General features: G+C 50.2%; 7 protein-coding genes and 1 non-coding gene across 8 annotated transcripts; 3 read left to right on the top strand and 5 right to left on the bottom strand.

Moving 5' to 3' along the window:
* Positions 1-234: 234 nt before the first annotated feature.
* BO95DRAFT_443086 (proteasome regulatory particle base subunit RPT5) lies at positions 235-1,967 on the bottom strand. Its single transcript, XM_025586590.1, has 3 exons — positions 1,528-1,967; positions 1,005-1,420; positions 235-944 (listed from the first exon to the last, which is right to left on the bottom strand). The coding sequence occupies exons 1-3, from the start codon at positions 1,845-1,847 to the stop codon at positions 286-288; spliced, it is 1,395 nt and encodes a 464-aa protein (XP_025441945.1). The 5' UTR covers positions 1,848-1,967; the 3' UTR covers positions 235-285.
* Positions 1,968-2,066: 99 nt separating this feature from the next.
* On the bottom strand, positions 2,067-4,568 carry BO95DRAFT_140675 (putative trimethyllysine dioxygenase TmlH). Its single transcript, XM_025580578.1, has 12 exons — positions 4,438-4,568; positions 4,342-4,387; positions 4,088-4,163; positions 3,994-4,011; positions 3,861-3,927; positions 3,729-3,789; positions 3,573-3,675; positions 3,416-3,515; positions 3,263-3,362; positions 2,704-3,192; positions 2,571-2,642; positions 2,067-2,493 (listed from the first exon to the last, which is right to left on the bottom strand). The coding sequence occupies exons 2-12, from the start codon at positions 4,358-4,360 to the stop codon at positions 2,369-2,371; spliced, it is 1,230 nt and encodes a 409-aa protein (XP_025441944.1). The 5' UTR covers positions 4,361-4,387; positions 4,438-4,568; the 3' UTR covers positions 2,067-2,368.
* A 277-nt stretch (positions 4,569-4,845) lies between these two features.
* Positions 4,846-6,020, bottom strand: BO95DRAFT_363842 (putative peroxisomal dehydratase; the record flags this gene model as incomplete). The annotated part of the gene is made up of 5 exons (XM_025582633.1): positions 4,846-5,188; positions 5,251-5,344; positions 5,408-5,728; positions 5,789-5,837; positions 5,901-6,020. The coding sequence occupies 5 exons, from the start codon at positions 6,018-6,020 to the stop codon at positions 4,846-4,848; spliced, it is 927 nt and encodes a 308-aa protein (XP_025441943.1).
* Positions 6,021-6,397: 377 nt separating this feature from the next.
* Positions 6,398-8,337, bottom strand: rmtA (protein-arginine omega-N methyltransferase HMT1). Its single transcript, XM_025586589.1, has 7 exons — positions 8,083-8,337; positions 8,018-8,031; positions 7,933-7,952; positions 7,766-7,875; positions 7,374-7,705; positions 6,853-7,324; positions 6,398-6,796 (listed from the first exon to the last, which is right to left on the bottom strand). The coding sequence occupies exons 1-7, from the start codon at positions 8,163-8,165 to the stop codon at positions 6,790-6,792; spliced, it is 1,038 nt and encodes a 345-aa protein (XP_025441942.1). The 5' UTR covers positions 8,166-8,337; the 3' UTR covers positions 6,398-6,789.
* A 646-nt stretch (positions 8,338-8,983) lies between these two features.
* On the top strand, positions 8,984-10,324 carry BO95DRAFT_443082 (PGAP3/PER1 family protein). The gene is made up of 4 exons (XM_025586588.1): positions 8,984-9,184; positions 9,246-9,288; positions 9,343-10,117; positions 10,193-10,324. The coding sequence occupies exons 1-4, from the start codon at positions 9,059-9,061 to the stop codon at positions 10,245-10,247; spliced, it is 999 nt and encodes a 332-aa protein (XP_025441941.1). The 5' UTR covers positions 8,984-9,058; the 3' UTR covers positions 10,248-10,324.
* Positions 10,325-10,764: 440 nt separating this feature from the next.
* agm1 (phosphoacetylglucosamine mutase PCM1) lies at positions 10,765-12,753 on the top strand (the record flags this gene model as incomplete). The annotated part of the gene is made up of 6 exons (XM_025582636.1): positions 10,765-10,857; positions 10,922-10,935; positions 11,036-11,198; positions 11,246-11,260; positions 11,312-11,818; positions 11,878-12,753. The coding sequence occupies 6 exons, from the start codon at positions 10,765-10,767 to the stop codon at positions 12,751-12,753; spliced, it is 1,668 nt and encodes a 555-aa protein (XP_025441940.1).
* Positions 12,754-14,128: 1,375 nt separating this feature from the next.
* BO95DRAFT_t168 lies at positions 14,129-14,200 on the top strand. Its single transcript has one exon. It is a non-coding gene; the product is annotated as a tRNA-Arg (tRNA).
* Positions 14,201-14,731: 531 nt separating this feature from the next.
* BO95DRAFT_443080 (putative extracellular exo-polygalacturonase) lies at positions 14,732-16,386 on the bottom strand. Its single transcript, XM_025586587.1, has 4 exons — positions 15,993-16,386; positions 15,568-15,934; positions 15,306-15,505; positions 14,732-15,236 (listed from the first exon to the last, which is right to left on the bottom strand). Exons 1-4 carry the CDS (start codon positions 16,263-16,265, stop codon positions 14,799-14,801), a joined length of 1,278 nt encoding a protein of 425 aa, XP_025441939.1. The 5' UTR covers positions 16,266-16,386; the 3' UTR covers positions 14,732-14,798.
* Between the last annotated feature and the right edge of the window lie 42 nt (positions 16,387-16,428).

Raw genomic sequence — 16,428 nt, 5'->3', positions numbered from 1 at the left:
GAAGGACCCCGACAAGGAAGAATGCAACGAGGATGAGAACATGCTTTATAGAGGAACACACTCTCTAGTTGAGATGGACAAGAAAGGTTGGAGCGTTAGTGGCTATTACGACTTAAATAAGGGCGTGTGGTGACGACGCTGCTTGATAATGGCAATTTTTGCTTCGTATGATTAGCGCCCTGCTTTGATGAACAGGAGGCCATCACATAGTAATTACTGGGGCAGAATACAAGAGGTAGAGGAACATCGTGGAATTTATCGTGACGCAAAAAAGATAAGAAGTTCTTAAACATAGATTCCCATGTTGGTGTCCTTCTTCTTCGCCTGTACTTCCGAGATGGCATCGACGTAGTTCTCGTGTCCCACCTTACTCATGCCCTTACGAAGAGCAATCATACCAGCTTCCACACATACAGCCTTCAACTGCGCACCTCCGAATTCATCGGTACTGCGAGCCAGTTCCGCCCAGTTGACCCCATCATCCACGGCCATTTTGCGGGAATGGATCTGTAGAATGTTGGCGCGAGCTTCCTCGTTGGGCAAGGGGAACTCGATCTTGCGGTCCAGACGACCGGAACGGAGCAAGGCCGGATCCAGCACATCAATGCGGTTCGTGGCCGCGAGGACCTTGATACGATCATCGGAGGCAAAACCGTCGAGCTGGTTGAGAAGCTCCAACATGGTTCGTTGCACTTCACGGTCACCGGACTTCTCGGAGTCGAAACGCTTGGTACCAACGGCATCCAGCTCGTCAATGAAAATGATCGAGGGGGCCTTCTCCTTAGCAAGGGCAAAGCAGTCGCGAACAAGCTTAGCACCGTCACCGATGAACATCTGTACCAGCTGAGGACCGGCAAGCTTCAAGAATGTGGCATTCGTCTCGGCGGCGCAGGCTCGGGCAAGAAGGGTTTTACCGGTACCGGGGGGTCCGTACATCAGAGCACCTGGAACCAAGTTAGTACGGCATAACTTCCAGCCCTCCAGATTTCACACGAATCACATACCCTTCGGTGCCTTGATGCCAAGCTTCTTGAACCGATCGGCTTCCTTCATTGGCCAAACGATAGCCTCGACAATCTCCTCAATCTGCTTGTCCAAACCACCAATGTCCGTGTACTTCTCCGTCGGCTTCTCGTCAACCTCCATGGCCTTAACCCGGTTGTCATACTCAGCTGGTAGTGTGTCCAAGACAAGGTATGAGTCTTTGTTAACACCGATGAGATCGCCAGGCTTGAGCTTCTCGTGATCAACAAGACCGATCAACGGCAGATAGATGGTTTGACGGGTAGAGGTCTTAATGACAGCGGACTTGCCGACACGGGTAGCATCGAGATCAATATTAGCTCCTTCCTCGGCGGCTTCAGCTTCGACATCAAGATCTAAGAGCTCAACAACGTTTCCGACAAGGTAGGGTAGTTGCCTGAGAGATGAATTGTGGTCAGCAAGAAGGCCTGGGTAGGGAACCGCCATCGCCACGAGTCGGCGCACACAGTAGGTGAACCCATAGCGACGTAGACTGCAACATACCGGTTGTTCTCGATCTTCTCTTGATTGTCTTTGACCTTCTCCCTCATCGTGTTCTGTTCGTGTGTCAACCGCTGGTATTCGCTCTTCATTATACGCAGTTCGTTCTCCAGCATTCGCCGCCTCTTGACGATATCCGCTGTGCTGGAAGAGAGAATCTCATCATCGAGAAGTTCATCCTCCTCCTCTTTCTTCTTGGCATCAGCATCGTTCATATCAGCATCTCCGTCGCCTTCGGGCTTTCGGTCGTTGCCATCGCCCTGGTCCTTCTTCTTCTCTCTCTCTTCACGCTCGAGGTCGTCAAGGTCTTCCAAGGTAGACATGGTGGCAGGATTAGATGGGAATTACAATGACAGAATAAATTAAGTTTAGGCCAACTCGGTAGGTATATGGGGAGAAAGCAGGCAAAGGGAGAGTGAGAATGGGAGAGATGGGGAACTGAGAGCTGCGTTGGAGCCGGCTTGCTCTGAGCTTCGGCCAAACAACGTCAGCCGTCCTGACTATGTCACGTGACACTATTACAAATGACCCGGCCTCCGACTGCTAGGTAATGACTCCGTTTCTCATGTAATCTAGTGCTATTGATGTAGAGTATCTGGTCCTTCACTTGTGGTATACAATGGCGATTATCCTTCGATTCACACCCTACATGCCAGCTTCACCCACTGTGGGTAGAGGAGGCTCCTGACCACACTTAAAGCATTGCGTCTACTGCTTTGCACTCTCACTCGCCACTGCAACGGAGCATGCTTTCCCTCGCTCAATCACTATCGCTTGCTATGAACACATCATCCACGCATGGTCTAGGTACAGTATCTGAGCATGACCAGAATTTGCAGGCCTGTTATATCAGGAAATTCGGGTTGGCTTCTTTGAGGCGTTGACCATGCCAATTACCAAGACTGTTGAGGACGTGTTCTCGGCCGAACTTGAGAAGACGATATTGAGAGAGAAAATCGTCATTATTGACTATAATGAGTCAGCAAACGTACTCGAACCTCAGACCAAAGACGGTATGTAGCAGCCAGCGAAGCACGAGCACTTACTATAACCACCACACATTCTCCGCTTTCCAGTGAATTCTGAACGTCCGTGGAGCATTCTCCAATTATCGAAGACTTTCAGCGGGTCAGCTAGGAGTCTCCAAACAGCACCATGGATCAACTACTTGATACTTACTTAGAGCGGTTCCCGGTTCGAGTTGTGTCCAGATCTGGAATTTCTCGCGGCTGATAATCTCGTTCCAGTGTCGCGCCGCAGTGTACCACTGCTTCACGTCTTTGATCCCCCAATTCGTCTTCGGTGCTCTGTCGTAATTGTTCCAACGGATCCGGTACAGCTGGTCTAACTGCGGGTGGACTTCGAGCACCGGAAATTCGTGTATAGGCTGTATGCAGACATTCTCGTTGCCACTGGCATGAGCAGGCTGGCTTAGGCGCATTAAATGGGCGTAGTGCGCCTTTGTCTCCCTCTGCAGCGTCTCGGCTGCTCGAAACCCATCAACGAGCAGGCTAGCTCCCCCTTTGCCGTCGGTATGAGACAAAAGGTGGAATAATTGGAGTCTCGCAGGATCCGTAAAGTATGTGGTATCAGTGTGTGCGCCGAGACCTTGGCTTGTATACGCAGAGTCCCCGAAACTCATATCAGATGTGAAATCCCAAAAACCCCCTGGAATGAATGAATCAGCATTATCGTGAATCAAGAGTTACTGTAAGTGCATATAACATTGTTTTCATACCATAATGTGTAGGCCTGATGAAAGCGATTCTCTCGAGAAGCTTCTCAGTGTCCCGAGTTGTCACAGGAACACCTATGACGAAACAGAACCCGTAGATATACTATCCAGACTCAGTGATCAGGTAGCAGATTGTGGAGCGGGGGCGGGACTCACAATCTTATCAAGCCACTGCAACAAGCCCTTGTCATCCTGCATAACATCGTCATATAACACCGTGGGATATGGCCCCGTTCCCGTGAATGGATGATAAGGCCTATGAACATGTTTGGTGAGTTCCAATTGCAGCATGCATCATCCGTGTTTGTATTACCTGGGTTTGGCTGAATGATCGGCTCGAAGCACACTGCTCGGTACTTTAGTACCATTGGCTTTGAGCCATGGATATGTGTAGAACCCCGTATGTCCATCCGAAACTTCTTGAATTTTAGCCTCGACATGACTTGAGAGACATCGAATATACACTTACAATTCAATTTAAGGCCTTCCGCTGCATATATGACTTTCTTGATAATTATATCTGGAGGAATCTGGGGAATAGCAGAAGCAGGAGGGCACATATTAGCAGAATACTTCGCATGTTCGAAATTTGCGCACATACCGCAAAAGTGTCTACCTCCCGCTGTCGGGTTTGAGGATGATGGCATTTTTCACACTGACAATTGTCTCTATCATGGAGCAATACCCGAAATATAAGTCTCGATGCGATGGGCACTGGCCATAAAGCGACTTACCGTAGCCAGAATGGTCCTCTGCAAAACAGTGTTAGCCGTCTCAGCCATTCATGCGTATGGAAGGCAGCTGATAGTGCCCGTGAATATTGTTTACAATTTCTTGAAGACATTTTTTGAGAACCGCTGAGCTGATTCGGGGTCGTGTTTGGCTGTCTTGTTCTTTGTCCGGGCTAAAATGGTGGTTGCATCAGCTTCCAGTTGCTGGTGATATCAAAGCCCATGGTGTGGCGCTCGGGAGGGAAGTGTGTTACATTGGCCTGTAAAAAGGGGTCTTATGCTCTGTGGGGAAGAAATTCAGCTTAAATGAACTGGTTCAATTACCAGTCGAAGCCAGACGAAGATACACACCGAAACAGCGCAGGTCCATCGAGAGCAAGGCACCACATTCGCCCTCCTATATCGATCATGAGCATTCGTTGTGGCAGCTCGGAGTATGATCTTTACCTGAAAGGGCTTGAAGCGGCGAGTGCCTGACAAACAAATCGCCTTCCTACAGCACTCATCTCAACTGCTGTGGCATCAGAAACGCAGCCCAAACAATGCTTTTCCGTATCGCGTAACGGAGAATCTCAATCTCTATATGCCCAAAAATCAGTGGACGACCGAAGTTCCATGTCACGTGTGAGGACCGGAAACCGAGGTAGCAGCGCCCACCCCGCAAATCGGCCCACCTTCAAGCTATTGCTCTAATTTATGCTTAACACATTCGAGACTCTGATTCTATCTAGTAGCTAATTTGAACTTCTAGACTGGGTCGTACTCATATGTGCTTGCGACGTATACCAATTCGCGATCTGAAAATCTACACATGTGATATAAAGGTTTTTTTTAGGTTAACCTATGGAACTGCAACTACAGCTTGGCCATCGAGTCGGTAGCTTTCAACAGACAACGGCCATTGCTGAGTACCACCTTACCCTGGTCGTTTCTCACAATAAAACGAATCTCTTCATCGCCGCCTTCCAGCCTGCCCATCCGCCATATCTCAGTAGTAAGTTTGTCGCCTGGTTTTACCGGAGAGGCAAAGCGCGCTTGGAACTCTTTCAGGTTTTCTGGGTCGCTCTGTCCAATTTCTCTCAATACACCATGGGCTGCGGCGTTCCAGCTGAAGAGTCCATGGATGATGGTACCACCGAAACCCATCTTCGCGCCCGGCTCGGGAGTTGCATGGAGAGGATTATAATCACCATTGAGACTATCCAGTGTGTTAGAACTTCATCGGAGAATCCAAGTCATAGAGGTATCCAGAGATCTTACCGATATAAGAGAGCCGTTTCGGACGTCGTCTGGATCACATGGGTGGCGTCGGGACTTTTACCCTCCGGAGGAGGGTAATTCACCGTGCTTGGGCCTATAGCAAAACAAGTTAGGCAGCCTTCATGGGTTTGGTCCTAAGACCAGACACAGCACCTACCCTTTGGACCTCCCCAGCCGCCCTGTCCGACAAAGAAGCTGCTGCTCAGGATCTTCGTAAAGATGTCTCCAGTGGCCTGGTCGACAATCGACTGTTCTGTCTCCAGCACAGTCCCGGCCTTGCCCTTATCATAAAGTCCAATGACTTTGTTGCGCAACTCGAATTTTCGACCTGCGCTGGATGTTGGAAGAGGCTTCAGGGCGATGAGTCGCCGCTGACCATCCACGACACGGCGGTAGTCGAGCTTGGGGGCTCCGGGGATAGGGGCACCGCCTGCCCGAGCATAGAAGTCAACCACTTCCTGATCAGTGAGCTTAAATGCTGTATGAAGTAAAATGCATCAGTGGCCGTTGAGATATGAGCTGAGAGGCTCGCACATACGAAGGATAACCGGGTAGGTTGGAAAGACCGCGAATCTGGGGTGTAGTTCCTGCGCCGCGCTTTTTTTTTAGCACACGTTGCAATGGGGCCTTGTGCAGACAATACAACATACGTAAAGAAAGTGAAGCTCATCAGCTTTGCAGCCAATGCTGTTAGCAAACAGGAGAATATCGCGCTTCTGCCAGGAGACTTCCTGGGGAGCAAACTCATGACCAGCCCCGGGAGCAGACATCTCAGCTAGTGACAATGTAGATAATCGCCTGCGTATGTGTGCTATTTGGACGGAATGGTGGAAGACTGTGTCTAGTGCGCTCTGCGATCTTTCAAAAAGCGAAGTTGAGCTACTTGGGTAATGGGTAATGGATAATGCAGGATGGTTTTCACAAGAGTCTAGGACGATATGCTGTGCTTTTGTACCCCGGACTGCGGGGCCGCAAACAAGCCGAGGCTAGTGTAATCTGGACCGAGAGCGCCATGCCGCTTTGAATGGGCCAGCCAAATCAACCCAGGTATCATACTGGTTCAAGGCTCAGAGAGAAGTATACGAAGTATTACAACATCTGTCAATGTTTTGCCCGTAAAGACTCGGGGACACCCAGAGTGATGGGGCTGAAGCTAAACAATATAAGGAGATCGTTAAGAGATGATAAGATTGAGCATCGACTCGGGGTATCTACTTGGGAATTTCGAGGAGCTTCATAATCGTCCTTGTGGAAACCATCTCTCCGTGTCGCGCCAAATAATGATGCCGTTTCCTGCCTTCCAATAAAACGCCGGAACATAACGGAAATGAAATGGCATAAACAAACAAAGCAAGTCAAGAAAACCTATTCATCGACCCAACGTCATGCAAGTGTACTTTCCTTCAAATGCCATGCAACCCTCGGGTAAATAGTATCGAGGGTACTGACTGAATTCTAAGACAGGGAATTCAGTCAGAGAGATCAGTGTACCGACCCAGTGATGGATCAATTTGGTGATGAGGATTTCAACGCCTCAGTTTAGCACCTTCAAGAATTAGCTTCCTGATTGACTCGATGATGATGACTGGTGAATGCACTTACATTCTGTAGAAGCAGCCACCCTCGGCGGAGCGGTTCGGGTCCGTAGTCTCCAGCTTGTAGGTGATGCTGATATCAAGGTCGCGCTTGTTCTTGTCGTTGGGCTTGTTCTCTAGCATACCAGACACAACTTCCTCTTCCTCAACAGTGAGAACATCCCGCAGATAGAAAACGGTCTGCTTCCAGTGGGTGTACTTGGCATGGGGGCCAGTGGAGAAAAGGATGGGCTTGTGGCAAGCGCCAAATTCAATATCGAACCAGGCGATAACGGCGTGGACGAAATCGCTACGCTTGACAGTGAGCGAGTAGGGTACCTTGAATGCAAGATCTTCCTTGGTGACGGTGTAAAGATCGAATGAAATGATGGGACAAGGGTCAGAGACAAGTGCCTTCATCTCAACTGTATCCACAAGAGGCTCAGTGAGGGCAGTCTCCTTCATGGGGCTGTAATCGAAGCCATAGACGTTGTCCCAGACTAGTTCTCATTAGCGACGGTTTGAACTTGACGAAATGGTTTCTCTCACATCCAATCTTATCATCCTTGTACTCGCCATCTTCAATGGCGGCCAAGTACATGGTAGCCTTATCAGGGAAAATCTTGCCACCGGGAACGAGGTAGCGGTCGCGGGCATAGAGGACAGTGTCCAGCATGGATTCGTAGAGGAGGAAGTAGCCCATCCACTCCGAAATGATAATGTCAACCTTCGGGTAGGGCAGGACAACCTCCTCCATCTTTCCCTGCAGAAGAGTGATCTTGCTGGTCAGGCCGTTGACCTCAACGATCTCACGGGCCTTCTCGATAATCGAGGACATATCAACACCCATCACATGTTTAGCACCGGCCTTCGCAGCGAACCTAGGAAACCGACAACATCAATATCCAATAATAATGCATGTAACGGAGTCAGGCACCTACATGCTAAGAATACCGGTACCGCAGCCGACATCGAGAACAACCTTGTCCTTGAAAATGTGGCGGTTCTGGTAAATGGAGTCGCGGTAAGATCTGGTGCGGACATCGTCTTTCTGTTAAGAATGAGATATTAGTAGGCTATTGCAAGGGGCTGTGTGCGGCGGACTTACAAGCATCTCCTCGTGAATGCCTGAGCGGGGTTTGACGTTAGCCATCTCCGAGACTAGGTGAAGTTCTGTGCTTGGGATTATTTACCATGGTGATCATAACTAAGGCACAATTAGCACAATATCGAGGTCAGTCACTGGGATTAGATGTACCTCGTGAAATAACGAACTTCAGCATGGTCCATGCCAACCATGCGATCAGCACTGCTGGACTGTTGTTTCTCAACTCCGGCCATGATAGCAAATCAGTCGATTGCTTATGGATGAACTAGACTGGAAAATTGCTTTGCAGGATATCACAGATCCAGGGACCTAAATCAGAAGCGAAATGAGAAGAAAATATCAACAAGTTTAGCTGATGATAAAACAATATGCAGAAGTGAAAAAGTACAAAGCACTTCAGCGAACCCTTCGAGCGGCCGCCTTTTTTTTTGGCCTTTGCCCTCATTGGGAATTTCTCCTCTGGAAGGCAACATACGCTAAGACCCAATATGGTTTAGACTACTGATGAGATAGACTATGCTGAATGTAGTCTATCGGCATGTGATTTGACTTAGCCCTGAGCAGTGATTAGGGCTAAGAGCAGATCAGAATGGTTAGTAAGTGACTTGGAGTTCCCGCGGCGGCGTTGGGACATGTAAGGTATTTCGGTCTGCCAATCAAATTTGGGCATGGACAACTCAATTGAGCCATGGTCGCAATTGAATTGCAATTATGATTCTTCAAAGCAGCTTCTATTGTACTTGGCAATCCTACTGTAGTACAACATAAACTTTTTGGCCAGTTTTAGATAATTAAAGACTAACTTATGTGCTGCGGTCACTTTTCGTGCCTACGGGAACAGCCCATCAGCGCTCCAAGCAAAAAAGTTAAAGATACATATGCTCCGTCTCCAGCATGGTTCTTCGGTGTTTTATGGTGACTTCCTGGATTTTGAGGATCCATTCTTCGATCATGCTTCCATGCTATTTCTAGACCTGGGACCGGAAATGCCGAGCTCCCTATTATTTATTGCCGCGCGAAGCCACTCCGCCCCCGCTGCTGCCACGCGCCGCCTAGCTTCTTCTAAGGGTCTACCTCCCTGAACTCACCTTTCTGCCGGTTGTGCTACAAGAACTCAGAGATCACTATGTTTCTAGGCTCAACCAGGAGAAAGCTATATTGTTGCTTTCTCATTCTCTTTTTTGCTTCTCTGATTGGCAAATCGGCAGCGTCTCTGGGCGATCACCTTCCTGATTTCAAGGAATGCGTTAAGGTACCTGAACCAAACTAGCTAGAGCTGTGCAGATGCAATGCGATAGCTAATATATGAGCAGGTCTGCAAGGCTGAAAACTGTCACGATGGCAACTCGGTGATCCGTAAGCTTCACACAGATTCGCCGACCATAATTTTTCCGACTAATTCGTTACCAGCTCTCCATCTTCGTCTCATGCTGTGGACGTGTCCCTCCGAGTGCGATTATACCTGCCAACATGTCGTGACAGATCGCCGTGTCGCTCGCGATCCTCCGATGTTAAATCCAGTACTACAATTTCACGGAAAATGGCCGTTTCGCAGAATCCTCGGCATGCAGGAGCCCTTTTCTGTCCTTTTCTCCCTCCTCAACTTTCTCGCCCACTGGCATGGAATGGGTAAGATCCGAGAAACTATTCCATCGTGGCACTCACTCAAGCCGTACTATATGGCTTTCGGATATTGTGGATTAGCATGCTGGACGTTTAGTGCCTTGTTTCACACACGAGACCTCCCATTGACTGAAAAGCTGGATTACTTTGGGGCCGGAGCTAACGTGATGTATGGTTTGTACCTTGCGATCATTCGGATATTCCGTCTCGATGGAGAGGAGCCTCGCCATAAGCCGACTTTGCGCCGTCTCTGGACAACTATCTGCATCTTGCTTTACACTTTGCACGTCTGCTACCTGAGCTTCTGGTCTTGGGACTACACCTACAACATGATTGCCAATATCGTGATAGGGATGGCTCAGAATGTTCTGTGGGTATCCTTTAGCATTTATCGTTATAGGAAGTATGGTAAAGCTTGGATGACCTGGCCCGCGTTGATTGTGGTCTGGATTATCTTCGCGATGAGCCTGGAGCTGCTTGACTTTCCCCCTTGGAATGAGCTCATTGACGCGCATAGCTTATGGCACCTTGGGACAGTGATTCCCACAGCGTGGTGGTACTTGTGAGTTGTCCCGAGCCCCCTATACCTAGTCATTGAAGTGCTGGATGCTGAGATACTGACTTCTCCGGGTCCTAGTTTCCTTACCAAAGACATTCAGAATGATGTGGCAGGGGAGAGACTCAAGCTCTAAGCTGGCTTGCGGAGACGGCTCCGCTTGGTGCCAGTAGCAGTCAGGTTTTGAAATGGTCCTGGTGGCCTCAAACAGTCTGAATGATTTGTAGCAATATTTGATAGAATGTTCAACGATCTTAAGGCTGATAGAGAATTACTACGTAGATACAAGTATCTCTAGGTAGCTTCCTGGCTGTGCCTCTAATTTCCACCTTTTTTCCCCTGTTCCAACTTCCTTCCCGTGTCCCTCGGCTGGGCGGGTTGTTCCAAACCACGCCATCGGTGAGCGGCTCACCGCTTGGGCGCATTGTGGCAGTACAGGGAAGCAAGCTAGTAGCCTGAGCTGGCCCCGGTTTTATGTCTCAACCCACTCATCCCTCCACTCGCTCTGCCCTTCCTCTTTTTGTGATATTTCTCCCCTTTTTGTCTGGCACTTCACTTGCTTCACCATAGTGCTGTCTGCTTCAAAGCCCCGAGCCGCCATTTGCCACGAGATCTGCCGCCGCCCCCTCATTCCCACCTAGTTCGCGCCACAAATGGCGTCTCCGGCTGTCAAGAAAGCAATCGCTGAAGCGGCTGCTCAGTACGCAAAGCCAGAAGGGAGGATCTTCCAGTATGGTACTGCAGGAGTAAGTTCCATGTGTTATCAGACACTTTGATTCTGTAACAATCTGACCGATCATTTCCTCGCAGTTCCGTATGAAGGCGTAAGTCTAGCTGCTCGATCAACAGCCTGAACGATCGACCCCGCCTCCACAATACCCCGCGATCGCGCTGTTGTTTACATGTTAACTCACGCCTTACCAGAGACCTCCTCAATACCGTCGTTTTCACTGTTGGTTTGCTTGCGGGTCTTCGTTCCAGGAAGCTTAGTGGGCAATGGGTTGGTGTCATGGTCACTGCCAGCCACAATCCTGCAGAGGACAATGGTGTTAAGCTCGTCGACCCTATGGTGAGTTCCTCTACATTGGTGATGTCTGACGGTAACCTCAGTAACTGACTCAGCCACTTAACTAGGGTGAGATGCTGGAGGTAGGAGCCCAAGTATGATCCACGACAGAATGTCATCTCACATCCTTTCAGGCCGAATGGGAGACCTATGCGACCAGACTTGCCAACGCCCCGCTCGACAAGGTCGGAGATGTGTACGAGGAGTTGATTAAAGAGATCGATGTCAGCATGGAGAACCAAGCTCGCGTTGTTTTCGCCCGCGACACTCGCGCATCTGGCTCTCGCCTCGTCTCGGTTCTCAGCGCCGCACTTACCGCTACGGAAGTCGAATTCCTTGACTTGAAGTTCATGACCACCCCTCAGCTTCACTATGTCGTTCGGTGCAAGAACACCCTGGGTACACAGTATGAGTATGGTGAGCCGACTGAGCAGGGCTACTATGAGAAACTTGCCGAGGCTTTCAAGAGAGTGATGCGGGGCATTAAGATCAAGGGCTCTTTGACCGTTGACTGCGCCAACGGTGTTGGTGGACCCAAGCTCAGGGAGCTTATCAAGTACCTGCCCACTGCGGAGGAAGGTGGCCTCGACATCAAGATCGTCAACGACGACGTCATCAACCCTGATAGCCTCAACTTCGAGGTAAGATTCTTCCACGGGCCTCCCCATTGTTGCCGGCCTCGGGCTAATCCATCTATCAGTGTGGCGCCGATTATGTCAAGACGAAGCAACGTGCTCCTCCGTCCTCCAAGGCCGGTCCTCTCGAGCGCTGTGCCTCACTGGACGGCGATGCTGACCGTATCGTTTACTACTTCGTCGATGAGAGCAACGTCTTCAGGCTGCTCGATGGCGATCGCATCGCCACCCTTGCTGCATCATTCATTGGCGACCTTGCTCGTAGCGCTGGCATCGCACAGAAACTTAAGATCGGAGTTGTGCAGACTGCTTATGCCAACGGATCTAGCACTGACTACATTGAGAAAGTGCTGAAACTTCCCTCCGTTTGCACGAACACCGGTGTTAAGCACCTTCACCACGCCGCTTTGCGGTTCGATGTCGGTGTCTATTTCGAGGCCAACGGGCACGGCACGATCACCTTCTCCGAGAATGCTTTGAAGACGATCAAGAACACGGAGCCTCAGTCTCCTGCTCAGCAGCGCTCGCTCGAGTGCCTTCAGGGCTTGACGGATCTGATTAACCAGGCTGTTGGAGACGCCATCTCGGACATGCTCCTCGTGGAGGCTATTCTTTCACACAAGGGCTGGAGCCCCAAGGAGTGGCTCGCGACTTACACCGATTTGCCGTCGCGTCTTGTCCGTGTCGAGGTCGCGGACCGTTCGATCTTCAAGGCTTATGACGCTGAGCGTAAGCTCGAGTCACCACCCGGCCTTCAGGCTGAGATCGAGTCTCTGCAATCCCGATACAACAAGGGAAGGAGCTTCGCCCGTGCAAGTGGTACGGAGGATGCAGTGCGTGTTTACGCCGAAGCGGCGAGCCGTTCCGAGGCCGATGATCTCGCCACCCGTGTTGCCAACGCAGTTCGTGAGGCTGGTGCCGCCAAGGAACCCTCTTCCTAGGCCACTTCTGGAGCCCACCCGCCAAGACCACATTGTCAATGTATGGTGGTTCAGGCGGTTAGGCTGACGAAAACAGCATCACATCTGGACGTGCAGTACAGATCTGTTGTAGAAAACCGAGTTCTAAGATTTCCTGGGAACTTTGATGAATGAATTCATGATCTTAACTTAATTCACACATAAGCAGAAAAATTTTGCATCTCACTTTGCGCATCGTTATAGTACCTTGACATCTGAATCTACACAATTTACAGAAAGCATATATCTCGGCCTCTACGTCAACCCTTTCCTGCTCTTGCATTTTGTGCTTATTAGACAGCCATGGAAATCGAGCGTCCTTTATTTCATAGGTCGCGGTATTGGAGAAGGACATATCTCAATGATTTGTTGTCATATTCACTGGTTCTGTGGACGAATAATCATGGACGGTGTTGCCAGCAGGGCCTTTTGTAGTTCTTAGCAACTGTGCTGTCTCGCCGGGGCATGGTACAAAACAGATGCTACTTTTGACAGTTACCTTCCTGCACAGCCTCATGGATGTAGACGCAGTTCACGCGTCTAGGACTTTTGTCGGCAGGATTGTGTCTGAACAAGCACCCGGCCGTTCCCCGGGACTCGATGATGAAAATCATCCGATGGTCTGTGGAGTCTATGGGCATATGCTTGCGTGTGATCTCGTCCACTGACAGGGGCAGTTGAGCGATGTGATCCACGCTTGGACACCATGCTGAGCGCTTTACTGTGCTACACTCGGCGCGGATGTTCTGGCATGTCTGCAGCACGTGTAATTCCTTTACAACCGGATTGAAAAAAAAAAAAAAAAAGAAAAGAAAAGAAAAAGAAAAAGAAAAAATGGAGCTTACTGAAAGCTAGCTTTTAAAAGTCATGTCCCAGCACTATCCACGTGCCGGCTATGTCACTGGGAGTGACAATAGGACCTGCATGGCCGGCTCTTGGGCAAACAATGTCCGGAAACCGTAGCTTTGTGCCGGTAGTTCTGCTCATAACCTGGTTATTGAGTGACTGTCTGGTCGACCGTGGGCTTTTTGGTAAGATTTGGTGTGTCTTAATGGTAGTCCTCCAACGTGAGTCATGGCCGCCTGATGACCCGGATGGGGCTCGTAGCCATTGAGATGATATATGTCGGGCTCGCTACCCATCAGTAGGGCGTAGACGCGGCCCGTGCAAGGTCATATGAGAAGTATGCCGAGAAAAGCGTTGGCTTACCTGCCTCTACTTCGGTGTCTATGTCAACTACAGTAAGATGTTCTTTTGTGATTCTGGGCTGTATTCGATTCATCTTGCCCTGATCGAGATGAGCATTCTTTTATAAAAGGGATATGAAACTCAGTATCGTCGAGTTTTCCAACAACAAGGCCTGCTGGCCCAATGGTAAGGCGCTTGACTACGAATCAAGAGATTGCAGGTTCGAGCCCTGCGTAGGTCATTCTTTTTGAGTTTTCTTTTGTTTTGCCATTTGCTACGTAGGCATGTACCTTGTTTTGCTGGGGCATTGCGACTTCACTCCCCAAGGGCTAGATCAATTACCCGTTCTCCAGAGCATAGCAGCCGACGATGACGCAATTTTCTGTATTTGTTGTGTTTTGAACTGACATCAACTGTCGTCATGCGGCACCCGAAGATATCGCTTCCCGACTCATATCATAGAGGATCCTCGCTCCACTACTGAGTCTTGGCCGGGGGGGCTTGTTGCTTCATGGCGAAAGCTTGGCTGTTAGCCACTAGTCGCCAGCCTCGTGAAAGTCTATGGCTGGCGTATGCCATGATGGTTTGTGGGAATAGCAGGGGTCTTGAAGGTATTATTAAGTCCAACGGAGGTGGAGATTATGTAGGGTATAGTAGCATGATCCCAAGCGAGAAAGTGATGGATTGGCCACAGACCCTCTCGTTGAGGGCGACCCTAGATAGCAAGGCCTACTAGGCTCATAACCACCATTGGCACTATCAAGTATATATACACCCCCCTTCCCCCCACGATACAAATGGCACAAAGCAGCAGTACCGTAGAGCTGCAGGTCGATACACTAGCATCCGCTCAGACCATGGACACCCCCGTCAGCCGTGTACGAGCAGGAGCCTTTGCCCGGCGTAGTCGAGTTCAGTGGGTACAGAACCACGTTGTCGTACTCGATGTTGTAGCAAGGGTACAGCTTCGAGCACGAGACCGAGGACGTCGTAGACTTGGTGGTGTTGATATACCCCGTGAAGTTGACGAACGCGATGTTGGAGATCAGCATCTTGCTCGTTCCAGCGTATGATCCGTTGTCCCCACTGCTCTCGCTGATCGCGGGGCCCGCGTTGGCCCCCTGCACGTCAAAGTTCGAGAAAATGATATTCTTGACGCTGCCCCAGCCGTCTCCGCGGGGAAGGTAGTCGCTCTCATACGAGTCCTGGGGCACGAGTGCTCCGACCCAGGTCTTGATGTAGGCGCTGTTGTGCATGTCCTCGTTGTATCGGATGATCTGGGGGTTTGGTCATGTTTGTTAGTTCTCACTTGAACGAGGGGCTTGGTTGGTGCTGCAGCATAGTACCTTGACATTGTCAACCCGGATGTTCGCGACACTGGAATCTTCCAAGTACTGTCCGAGACTGCCAACCGCGATTCCATTGCCACCGCGGCAGGTGACGTTCTGGATGTCGATGTTATAGGAGCGGGGTTTGATGGCAATGCAGTCGTCACCACCCTGGTAGACGAAGTTGGTGAGTTGGATGTTGGTGGCGTCCATCGTGTCTGGGAAGATGATGTGATCAGTTGATGGTCATTACAATACATGGGGTCGCAAAGGTACGTACCAAATCCATCGGTGTTCTGGACCCAGTTACTACCGTACGGCGCATCGACAGCCGTCGCGTTGCAGGTGATGTCGTTGAACCTCATGTTCGTGCCGTTCATGATGTTCAGACTCCACAACGGGGGGTCCTTGACGTAGAAGCTTTCGACCTCGACGTCGGAAACATTCCAGAAGACGAAGGGCATCGGCCTTCCAGGCTGCGTGACGCCTGCCTCTGCAGTGTACCAGACATTGCCATTGCCGTCGATACCTCCAGTCCCGTACCCATTGATGCTGATGTTCTGTCCAGTGATAACGAACCCAGCGGCGTGATTCTGGAAGGCGACTGGGTAGGAGTGGTTGCGCCAGTAGGACAGATCATCCGAGAACTGATTATGGAACGTTAGCATGTGCGCATGGCGCCCATGAGCGAAGAAAGACTCTTACCGTCCACTTTCCCCGCCATTCAATCGCGACATTATTCAAGACAGGGTTCAGCCTCTGTCCGATCCAGTAGGACTGGTCTTCAGGGAAAATGATGGTTCCTCCGTTGCCACATTCCTTGAATGCTTCTAAGAGGTTCGGTACATCGTCCTTCTGATGTCCATTGGCCTTCACGGTACATACATTGCCTTTCTTCTGAACGTTGCTTGCGCAGCCCAGAGCAGAAAGCCCCAAGAGTAGTGAAAGGGAGGATGCTGAGGTCAAAGAGAATCGCATTGTGACGGACTTGACGCGCAAACAGAATCCTGAGAGCCGGGTTGCTGTCTGCGGACCTCACATTGCGCCATCTCGCTTTTTCTAATAATTGCCGACAGGGGCTCAAGGGTCTCTCCGCAACGTCACATCAAGCACGAAAGCAATCTATCGGGGGCAATTGGCC

The sequence above is a fragment of the Aspergillus brunneoviolaceus genome (assembly GCF_003184695.1).
Source record: "Aspergillus brunneoviolaceus CBS 621.78 unplaced genomic scaffold BO95scaffold_36, whole genome shotgun sequence".
Classification (NCBI taxonomy): domain Eukaryota; kingdom Fungi; phylum Ascomycota; class Eurotiomycetes; order Eurotiales; family Aspergillaceae; genus Aspergillus; species Aspergillus brunneoviolaceus.
Note: the sequence above shows the minus strand (reverse complement) of the source record. Positions and strands in the feature narration are given on the sequence as shown.